The 12,088-nt window shown below is 43.3% G+C and overlaps 1 protein-coding gene across 1 annotated transcript in view; it reads right to left on the bottom strand.

Annotated features, from left to right (window-relative positions):
- Window positions 1-10,753, bottom strand: part of srcin1a (SRC kinase signaling inhibitor 1a) — a 69,772-nt gene extending 59,019 nt beyond the window's left edge. Inside the window, exons 1-3 of the mRNA XM_053640922.1 lie at window positions 10,326-10,753; window positions 9,331-9,404; window positions 5,296-5,654 (exon numbers count right to left, since the gene is read on the bottom strand). Of these exons, the coding sequence (XP_053496897.1) occupies window positions 5,296-5,654; window positions 9,331-9,404; window positions 10,326-10,753 (861 nt within the window). The remainder of the gene's footprint in view (window positions 1-5,295; window positions 5,655-9,330; window positions 9,405-10,325) is intronic.
- Window positions 10,754-12,088: the final 1,335 nt, after the last annotated feature.

The raw sequence follows: 12,088 nt of genomic DNA on the forward strand, positions 1-12,088 counted from the left end.
ATGCAGAAGGCTTTAATATGCAAATGAGCTCAATAACTCCATACGTGGTACGTGCTAATAAAAACATAGCAAGTAAGGAATAAAACATGACAGGGGGTGCTGCTACAGGAAAACCATCAACATCAGGATGGTGTGACACAAAAACAGCGTTCATATTTACCCTAAAGTATCACGATTATTTCACTACAACAGCACACCCTGAAGTGTTTTATTCCTCTTGTACCGCTGCAATTTGCCCACGCTAACAGTTTCTTGAATGTTAAACAACACCACGTCCTGATGTCCAAGATGTCGTGGAACATCGGCCAAACAAAGGAGTTCCTGTCCTCGCTCGCGTCACAGCGGCCAGAAAGATCCGGCCAGAAAGATACTGAGAATCTGGAGAGTACGATCTTCTCTTTCCCATGTCAGGAGACCTTCACCTCTGCGCTGACACTAAACACTCACAATGTCAGCAGTGGGGTGTTTTTGGGGGTTTTATTTTCTTAATTCCATTTTCTTAATCCCCCCCCACCGCTCTTGTAGCCGGTCCATTCATTTGTTCATGAAGTGATCAGGAATTAAATCGTTTTTTTTTTTTTTTTTTAAAGTATAGAACACCTACAGGAAGGTGAAGTTTTAGCTGATGGAAATACGTTCATTCATTCCGTTGGATCAACTCAAGCCAAATCTTAAGCAAACTCAGCAATACGAGACAGGTATACACACCTCTGCGCTTACACACACACACACACACACACACACACACACACACAAAGGTAGCTAACAAGATTTACGACTTCAGCTTTACCCTGGTGATACCGGATCACGTCCTTCCTGAGCAAATATTATCAAATGACAAAGCTCTGTGTGTGTGTGTGTGTGTGTGTGTGTGTGTGTGTGTGTGTGCAGGACAGACGCCAGCTTCCAGCCTAGTGATGTCATTTTCAGCCAAATACTGGCGTCTCCTGTTGCTTAGTAACGGTGTAGTGCAGTGTCGGGGAAAATTGGCCATTTGACCTGCAGCTGGATGGAAGAGTTTGCTTGAGCCAAACGGACTGACATCTGTGTCCCACACACACACACACACACACACACACACACACACACACAGCATGGTGGCACTACAAATATGTAGTTACTCACTAGCTGCACCTGATCCAACTGAGTAACATGTGTCAACTTGGTGAGTGAGAACACCACACACACACACACACACACACACACACACACACACAATCCCTTGTATGAACAGTTGCTGACAGAAGGACAGAGCAGGCACACGCCACATGACCCGCATGCAAAGCAGTCTCTCTCTCTCTCTCTCGCTCTCTCTCTCTCGCTCTGTCACACACACATCCTCATAAACGTAGCATGCACACACTCACAACCACAATGCACCTGCAGCTGGTCTCCACGACAACCGCGCTAACAATAAACAACCGAAGCGGACAAACACCTCTTACCTGCACCTGTACGCGTGGATGTGCGTGCACACACAAATGCACACGTTACAGACGTCTGGATGCCTTCAGTCAGTGTGAGCGTCTATCAGCTGGCCCAAAACACTCATTCTCTCGCTTTCCTCTCTCTCTCTCTCTCTCTCTCTCTCTCTCTCTCCCAGCAGCGGCGCTTTATTTAATTCATTACCACATCGGCAGACTGCTGCTTGGCTGCTTTAACTCTTCCGCACTAGAGTGTCAGGGTGGTGGTGGGGTGGAGAAGGAGGGAGGTGTGTGTGTGTGTGTGTGTGTGTGTGTGTGTGTGTGAGCGTGAGACGCACTGGGCTAATTAACTCTCCTCTTCCTCTTTTACACGCTGCCGCACTTGTCCTCCCATTCCCTTGCTTCCCTGCCCTCCTTCTTCTCTTCCCCTCCTCCGACCCATTCCCAGCAGTATTCCGACATATTCCTGCGATTCCTCTCTGCGGGTTCCTGCAACGATGATATCCAAGCAACCTTCCTTTTCCTCCCTGTCTCTCTCTCTCTCTCTCTCTCTCTCTCTCTCCAGCCTGACCTTTGCAATATGATATCACCAGCTTCCATATAAGGGCAACGTCGCCGTGGCAACCGTGGACTCCACCTGTCTCTCACTCAGCCGCTCTGTGTCACTTGCTCGCTCGTACACACACACACACACACACACACACACACTGCACTTATTCATTCAGCCTGCACTTCCACAGCGTGCAGGTGACGACAAGAGGAAAAACATGGAGAAGAAAAAGACGAAAAGAATGAATGAAGAATGGAGATGGACAGAGATGGAGAGAATACAAAGAGGGACGAGTACAATAACGATGCCGTGAAGGATGTGTATGGACTTCCTGTACATTAGCCAACTACATTTACACACACACTAATGAGCCAATATTTATTCCTACCAAGTTGGGACAAGTTTAAAGGAAAACTCCACCCTGAAACATGTTTATTCTGGGACATTTGGGGGCGTGTTTAGTGATTCTGGCACCGATCGGTTGGTTTGTGCTGTATTTCTGTTATCCACATGCGAAATTAGTGCTTGTGTGCGAACACTAACATCACCGTTATCGCTAGTTATCTCAAAGTCCCAGAATGCAACGCGGCTATACGACGAGGTTCGCCGAGGAGTCATCTCGATGAGCGCGTTAGAGGAAGCGGGTCGGTTCGAAACAGGGCGTACAGACGCGACAGCCGGACAGACTGAAGGGTTAAAGCGCCGCTGCATCGCTCTCTTTAAGTCGAGATCAAACGAGCGCTAATACCTCTGGCACAACTCGGCATTGCGGGTAGAAAGAACACAGATACCCCGACGTGAAAATAGAGCAGCGTGTATATGAAAGAAGTTCAAAATCAAAACATTAAAGTCATCTGACGTAAAATTAGCAATAATGAATCAAGGTACACAAACATACGCACAACTACAGACACTGGAAGAATCTGCGCTGCTTGTCCAAATATCCGAGCTAGCTTGCTGGCTAGCTACCGTAGACTAGCTGCCTAAGCGATCAAACGTAACTGATACACGAGCTACACGATCGAATCCGTTCCCGAGACTGGATCTGTAACGTCACGGCTCTTTTCAACGATTTACAGACACTAGGCTAGAGACGGGTTTTTTTAATACAATATATAATCTCATAAGGCGCACGGTGGCTTAGTGCTCCGCACGTTCGCCTCACACCTCCAGGGTCGGGGGTTCGATTCGCACCGTGGCCCTGTGTGTGCGGAGTTCGCGTGTTCTCCCCGTGCTGCGGGGGTTTCCTCCGGGTACTCCGGTTTCCTCCCCCAGTCCAAAGACGTGCATGGTAGGCTGATTGGCGTGTCCAAAGTGTCCGTAGTGTATGAACGGGTGTATGAATGTGTATGTGAGTGTGCCCTGCGATGGATTGGCGCCCTGTCCAGGGTGTACCCCGCCTCGTGCCCGATGCTCCCTGGGATAGTCTCCAGGTTCCCCGTGACCCTGAAAAGGATAAAGCGGTATAGAAGATGGATGGATGGATGGATATAATCTCATACTGTACCTCCAGTACCTGCTAAAAAGGTGCTTAGCTCAGCTAAAATGAGCGATCTTCTTTAATAATTAAAAAATAATAATAAACGCGCCTTTAGAGATGAATGCGAATGTGTTCTTGGGGATTATGGAAAGCGTGCGTAGGATTGCCATTGGAATGAGCGGATTTTATTTTATTGTATCGGGGGAAGGTTAAGGGTTGGCATCGGGCACGGGCGCGTGAATGGGAAATCATGAGGTGATTCATGGAGCCCCATAAACAACCCATAAAATTCAAGTAATCCGTTGCGCACATTCCAATTAACAGCCATTGGAAATTCCCAAAAGGAATTTGTTCCATAGCAGTGATATGAATTCATGTGTCACATGGCTTGGGCATTTCCATGAAAATACTCTAAATCTGACGAAAAGTGTCAGACTTTTAGTTCTACTAAAACATTTGGGCCAGTCCTATATCTGTTATCTGACCTTTAATCAGCCCTTTCTGATATTTGGACTTCATTACTTCCTGATATAGTGAAAGGGGAGCAGAATCGGTGTACGGCGGTGAAAAGAAGTGCTTAAATCAGTGCGCTTATACAGAATTGTGTTAAAACTGCAGCAGGAGTGTAAACTATTTAAAGCATCTGAAAGTCTGGCTGTGATTTTTTTCTTAAACAGGAGTGACTTGAGGTTAAATAAGGACACTCGCTTGTGCGTAAATGTGTAAACTGGAGTATCAGTCATCTTCAATAAATCATCATAACATCATGGTCAGGTTTCTTTTATTTATATATATATATATATATATATATATATATATATATATATATATATATATATATATATATATATATATATATATTGGATGAACTAAGAGCTTTTGTACACCACGGCGTTGCTTTAATTCTCCAATCTGACTGGTCACATGGTGTTGATTCATTTTCCGAGCAGCACTGAGAGTTACACGTGCTCACTCCAGTACATTTTCATTTGATGTGAACATTAACGAATCACTCGGGGGGAAGGAATAAATCACGTCAAAAACTTGCACGCCAAAATAAATAGATTTCTTTTTTTTTTAAAACGGCGTGTCGAATATTCATTAAAAAACAACAACAAACAAACCATGAAACAACAATCACGTGACAACAAATGAATCGGGGTGGGGGTGGGGGTTGGGGTTGGGGGGTGCCTGTGAAAATAAATAATCATGTGGGAAAAAAGAGGTTAAAGAAAATCACCTGAAAAAAATGAACTGCGCAAAAAATTGGAAAGTCATTTGGAAAAAAAAAAAAAATCACATTTGGAAACAAAAAAGATATATATATATATATATATGGAAAAATAAACACATAAAAACGGCCGTGCAAATAAATGAATCATTTGGAAATCACGTCTAAAAAAAAAAAAACGAATCAATTTCGAAAAAGTCGAGTCAAAAAGAAACGACGTGGGAAAATTTCACGTGAAAATAAACGAATCATTTGGGAAAAATCGCAATAAAAATGTTTAGGGGGGAAAAAAATCCTATAAAGAATCAATTGTGCAAAAATTGCACGTGAAAATAAAAAAAAATGCACTTGCGAAATTCATTTTGAAGAAAAAATATCACGTGGAAATAAATGAATCGTGTGGCAATCGCATGAAAATTGCGAAATTAAAAAAAGAAATCGGTCATGTGGAAAAATACAGATTTTAAAAATGAAATTTGCATGTGAAAAAATGTAAGTTGGAATCCTGTAAAAATCAATAAATAAATGAATCGTGGAACAAAAAGTGAGAATGAACACACTGTGTGGATTTTCTGTACGAGTTCAGTTGTTCGCATGCGTTCGTGCGTACCTGTTCGCGTGCGCTCCTCTCTGAACTTCCCCTCATGCTGCCGTGGGATGGAGACGGCGATGGAGGGAGCGAGTGCTGAGGCGGATACTTGTTCTTCAGGTGGTCCATGAAGGCGTCGCGTTTGCGCTCCAGCTCGGCTTTGTGCAGGTTGCTGAGCGCCTCCAGGCTCTGAGCGGCCATCACCGTGTGCCGGTGCTCGGACGTGTGCACGAGGCCCACGTTGGAGAAGCGGCGCGCGCCATTGCCCAGGCTCCGGTACTCGCGTGGGTACTCCAGGTCATCCGTGGAGATCATGTGACCGCCACCGCGCTCCGGGTCTAAAGGAGCAGCAGAGGAAGAGAAGATGAGGAGGAAGAATGGGTGTGGGTGTAATCACACAGGACGTCATGTAGTCCAACATGGCAAACACACACACACACATAAGACGAAGGGAAAGCGACAGAAAGAGAGAGAAATGGGATGAGCGGTTAGACGAGTGCGTACACACAGCTGCCTCCTGCAGAGACATTGATCTCAGACTTAAATAGGAGAAGCGTGAAAACATAACAAAAAAAACAAAACAACACACCAAGCAGAAGAATGAGGTAGAATTCTCCCTGCAGGACGCTCCATTTGCTTTTACCTGTTTGCTATTTCAAGCATTGCTTATTTGCTGTCTGAACACACACACACACACACACACACACACATAAGGTAAACACCAAGATGCCGGTTTATCAGGTTCCCCCACCATACACGTGTCCAATTACTGACTCTAGTCTATCTATTACTGTACATAATGTCTCTTGTCCCTCAACTCCATCCATCAACGCTCACTGCACGGTGTGTCTTAATGCGCTACTCTTCATCAGTGTCCAGATGTTACGATGTTCTCTTTGGACTGTTGGTCTCTTTCGCGACAGTACTGCGGGTTTTATTGAGGGATTAGACTTAAAGTGCACCTGTGGTGGTTTTTCAGATATTCCCTTTCATGTAGTGTGTTCTACACGTAGCTGTTTGTGAGTGTAAAACGTCTGCAAAGTTTCAAAAATCAAAGCGCACGACAAACGGAGTCATCGACTCCTAAAAGAAGGAATCGATTCGGAACAGCTGAAACGACCCGTTAGTGATTCCAGACTTTACTTCCTGTACTAACCTACGTAAGTTTGTAGCAATAAACCCCGCCTCTGGTCTTCATCGGCTGCTCGCTGACAGCGGTAGACCGATCACGACAGACTGGGACGTCTGACCAATCAGAGCAGAGTATGCTCTCTGAAAGGAGGAGTTTAGAACGAATCCTTTAGAACGGATCATTTAACGAGTCGTTTGTGACACCGGGGGAAAAAAAGATAGTGCTGCAGTTTAAATTATGAGCACGTTAAAGTGTTTTTTGATCTCGGATGCACGTAAATCTATCGTATGAGAGCTTTCAAACAAAATTAGGCACGTTTCAAACCCATAATAGGTGCGCTTTAAGTGAAAGTGAACACATGCGGCCAACAGTATAAGCGTGCCCAAATCTACTTTTAAATGTAATCAAGTATTTTTTATCATTTAAAAAAAAAAAAAAAAAAAAAAAGGTAAGAAGGTCATGTTTTTAACTGATGGAATTACGTTAGTGACGTGTTTTCATTTGAAAACTATTGTTTACTAGCTAGAGTTTAGCTACTGTAGAATTTGACTCGCTGCCTAGCTGCTTACATTAGCTGCTGGGAGTGATGCTAGTTTAACCCGGGACTAGCAAAGAAAACCGGCTAACTTAGTTAAATATAGCTCTAGTTAACTTTAACAGATTAGCAAGACTTTCCTCGAAAAGTCTTTCCTTTCCTTTCCAGATGGAAGTCACCGCTTCCAGGGAGGCAAAGTACACGCCTCATATTTTCTACAAATCTTTGCTTAGCATATCCTAGCATACTGAGATATTTTACTGAGGTAGGGCCAGGGGCGGTCACCGTATTATTCGTATTCAAACATACTGGGATTGTTATAGCGCTAAGTTCATTGTGTAGCATGAGAAGGTTACCACTAGAAGTCGACCGAGCGATCGGTCTTGCAGATTAATCGGCACCGATAAACCGCTGGAACTATCGGTTATCTGCAAAAATCCACAACGTTCCCGGTTGCAGGAGCGGCTGAGAAGGGTCCGCTGTCATCATACAGTACGAGAGCGGCCTCTAGAGGCGAAAAAAATTATCACTGACTAATTTTTACTACACCTGGGGGTAAAAAAAAAAAAAAAAGGAAATTGTTCAATCATGACTTCCTGTTTCACAGGGGTATAAATATGAGGTAACACACAGGCCAAATTCCCTTAGTCGTTCATAACAATGGGTAAGAGCGAGGAATATAGCTGAGATGTGCGGAACGTGTGTCTATATCGTCTCAACGCACTGTGAAGAGGACGGTTCGAGTGGATAAAAATCTCCAAGGATCACAGCTGGAGAACTGCAGAAGTTAGTTGTGTCTTGGGGTCAGAAAGTCTCCAAAACTACAATCTGAAGTCACCTACATCACCACAAGTTGTTTGGAAGGGTTTCAAGAAAAAAGCCTCTACTCTCATCCAAAAACAAACTCGAGCATCTTCAGTTTGCAGACACTACTGGAACTTCAAATGGGATCGGGTTCTACGGTCAGATGAAACCAAAATAGAGCTTTTTGGTAATAAACACCAGAGGTGGTTTTGGAGCACACAGAGAGGTAGCCATATGGAAAAGTTCCTCATGCCCACGGTTAAATATGGAGGTGGATCTTTAATGCTTTGGGGCTGTTTTTCTATAGAAAACCTGTGGGGTGAACTGAAGAGGAGAGTCCACCAGTGTGGACCTCGAAATTTGAAGGGTCTGGAGAGATTCTGGGCAGCCATAAGGACATGGCCAACTTTTTTGAGGTACTTTTCCATATGACCAACCTCATCAGGTATTACAGGAGAAGACTCAGAGCTGTTATCTAGGTAAAGGAAGGTAGTACAAAGTATTGACTAAAAGGGTGCCAATAATTGTTGTACAGCTATATTTAAGAAAGAATTTTTTTATTTTTTTTTGATAAACCTGTGTTGTGTATGAAATCGTTTGATATCCATGAGAGCAGAGTATTTTGGTGAATTGTTTGAACAAAAGATCAAAAGGTTAAACAATAAAGACCATTTTTCACAGCCTTCTTTGCTCATATTTACCAAGGGTGCCAATATTAGTGAAGGGCAGTGTATCTCAAAGTCTGTTTTCCTGTCGCCGAATACTTTAGACTTTTACAGCCTACATTTCAAAGAAAGAAACCTCGAATTTCTACTCACATACGGTACGTCTTTTAAACGTCACTATTTTTCTCTGTGTATAATCATAAACACTTGGCTCCAAAAGTCTGAGACCGCGAGTGAAGATGCTTCTATCGTGCATTATTTTCTCTTTGAATACAACGATTTTCATGACAAATGATAATATCGGCAACAACTTTGGAAAAGGATCTTTGAAATCCAGTCGTGTGTAAAAATAAGTACACCCCAGGGAATTTTATTCATTGATTTATTTATTTATTTTACGTCTTTGGACGAGCAAAATTCGATCCTCTTTAACGCCGTGCCTATTAATAAAGTTGATACACTCTATCAAATGACACCGACATTTTGTAGCAATTCTCACGATTTAAATGAACGAAAAACAAACATGGAAAAAGTCAGAAAGTTATTTTCTTCTAAGGAGTTATTTCTGCTAAAGGGGGCAGTACTAGCTTCTGAAGCCAAGGGTGTACTTACTTTTTCCACAGAAGACTATCACATCTATTGATATTTCTGTTGAATAAATGATTGAAAAGGCTCATTTTCCTCGTGGTTTCGTTCAAGTATATCACCTTCATTAATAGGCACCGTTTCCATGGTGATCAAACGTTTGCTCGTCTGAACCTGTCAGAGAAAACAAAACTCAACAATTTCCATGGGGTGTACTTATTTTTTCACACGACTGTATATACATGAATGTCAGAGTTTCTTAGTATCTTGTATGTCCCCATTTTTGCCTTAATGGAAAATATGAATAACGTCCTTTCGTGTGTGCACATCTTTACTCTGGAGCATGGGAGTGGGCGGGTCTATTTGCACACCTATACCTGCAGTAGAGTACGGGACGTTCCGGAACATTCTAGAGACACAGACACAAACGCGCTAAGCACTAACAGGTGGCTCAGAAATCTTCTTAGGAAATGGACGACTAAAGTTCTGCATTACTGCGTTCCTTTTTATCCTTCTCACACCCTCCATCTGTCTTGCTCCCTCCATCTGTCTTGCTCCCTCCATCTGTCTTGCTCCCTCCATCTGTCGCCCCCTCCGTCCCTCCTCACCCTTCCAATTAGGACAGTAACTCATGACGCACTCTCTTACTGCTACTCTACCATGATGCATGTCAACCTGACAGACACCCTGACGAATGGCCTTTAATCACCCTGCTTAACCTCCTGCCAAACACACACACACACACACACACACACACACACACACACTTAGCCGTACAGTTAAACAGAAACATACAGACGAAGATTAATGAAACATGTTGACTGGCCAGAGAAAAACTTTGTGATTGTTGTGTTACCTTGTTTGGGAAAGTAGGTCCCGGTGTTAGCTGAAAGAGAAACATCGACCACAGTTACTCATCAATCACACACACACACACACACACACACACACACACACACACACACACAGACACACTTCTATGCTAAGATTTCAAATCATTCCTTCCATTTCTTGCAGAATCACAATCCATAATATGAATCAAGAATCAAATCAGTGAGCACGACGTCTGATTTTCTGTCACTGACTCACCACGAACGCTTTCTTTTATTCTATTTTTATACGTCGTACATCAAAGCAAATCAATAATCAATCGAAACACCAGGACTGTATTGCTCACACAGCCCTAATTCAAGGAATACTCCAGCGTTTTGTTTTTTTTTTTTTAAACCGAACGTCTATCCTGTGCATCGCAAAAAAATAATAATAATAATAATTAAAAAAAAAAAAAAAGTCTGATGTGTTTCCCTGAACCGAGATAAAACTAGAAAACGTGTTGACTCGAAATTCATTCGTAATGGAAATCGTGGGGCGGATGTTGGGGCAGTAGTTGGGGCGGATGTTGGGGCAGTAGTTGGGGCGGATGTTGGGGCAGATGTTGGGGCAGATGTTGGGGCGGATGTTGGGGCAGATGTTGGGGTGGATGTTGGGGTGGATGATGGGGCGGATGATGGGGCGGATGATGGGGAGGATGTTGGGGCAGATGTTAGGGCAGATGTTGGGGCAGATGTTGGGGCAGATGATGGGGAGGATGTTGGGGCAGATGTTAGGGCAGATGTTGGGGCAGATGTTAGGGCAGATGTTAAGGCAGATGATGGGGAAGATGATGGGGAAGATGTTGGGGCAGATGTTGGGGCAGATGTTGGGGCAGATGATGGGGAGGATGTTGGGGCAGATGTTAGGGCAGATGTTGGGGCACATGTTAGGGCAGATGTTAGGGCAGATGTTGGGGCAGATGATGGGGAGGATGTTGGGGCAGATGTTAGGGCAGATGTTGGGGCAGGTACAAATTCAAAGCAACAAGAATTACAATAAAGGTCATACGACAAGAAAGGTTTAGCAAAGCTGTTTTTTATGGAGTTTTTTATTTTCATTAATTATTATTATTATAACTGGAGCAGCGAAAAAGTAATTCCATTTACGTGTGTGTGTGTGTGTGTGTGTGTGTGTGTGTGTGTGTGTGTCCATGAGCAATCAAGCCCACAAAATCATACTAGTAAGTTATAACCAATAATCTAACTCCTATGTAAAGTCATCTCGTCACTTTTCACGTACCCTTACTAAACAACTACCTTTAAATTGTTGGCACTACCTTCGTTATGAGGTTTTTAACCAAAAGGAAGTGTTTCATCGATTAAAACGCAGGAATATAATCAGAATCTAACTAAGTTCATGTTAATATGATTTCTGTAGAACGGCATCGAGCGTTGTTCTTCATTTAGTCCCGCCCCTCAGAAGCTACATCAAATATTTACATGTTACCCAGAAGACAAAATAATCCTAATTTACACCGAGCATCCTGTTCAAAAGTTTACATCCCCTTGTGCTGGGAAGTAGGGGAAGCGGTATCTCCGTGGTGAAGATGTTGGACTTCTGATCGGAAGGTCACGAGTTCGAATCCCAAGGCTCTTAACCCTCAACTGCTCAGTCGTATAAATGAGATAAATGTAAGTCGCTCTGGATAAGGGCGTCTGCCAAATGCCATAAAATTGAGCATCAGTGAATGTTTGCACCTTTTGTAATAGTGGTGTACAAGTCCCTCGGTTGTCCTCAGTGTGAAAAGATGGGTCTCGACATCATATCGCCGCTGTTACAAAGGGGGTCAAAAAAGAATGTGCAGGACCTGGAGAACGATCGCGAAACATAAACGCAGTCGTTGATCATCCAGGTCATGGCACGCGGTATGTAAGCTTTTGAACTGCTTCAATTTGTGTATTTGTGTGTTTTTTTTTTTTTTTAATAATTGTTAACATTTTGCAGATTCTGCAAGGCGTACGTAAACTTATGAGCTCAACTGTATGGACGTGTCATACTGTACCGAACCTTCCTGAATGTGTAGTCTCTTTCCCCCTGCTGGTTTTCTTCCTAATTTTTCTACAGGCTCGTTTCTAGTTTCTAATGGATCCGTCAGCCTTAACTACCAATGGGTGACAAATTAATGATGGAGGGGGAAAAAAAACCCGACATAAACTTCTTTTATAGGATAAAGGTGATCAGGCAGAAGAACTTCGTAATGATTTACAGTGATCTTCACTC

The sequence above is a fragment of the Ictalurus furcatus genome, chromosome 2, assembly GCF_023375685.1.
Source record: "Ictalurus furcatus strain D&B chromosome 2, Billie_1.0, whole genome shotgun sequence".
In the NCBI taxonomy this organism is placed as follows: domain Eukaryota; kingdom Metazoa; phylum Chordata; class Actinopteri; order Siluriformes; family Ictaluridae; genus Ictalurus; species Ictalurus furcatus.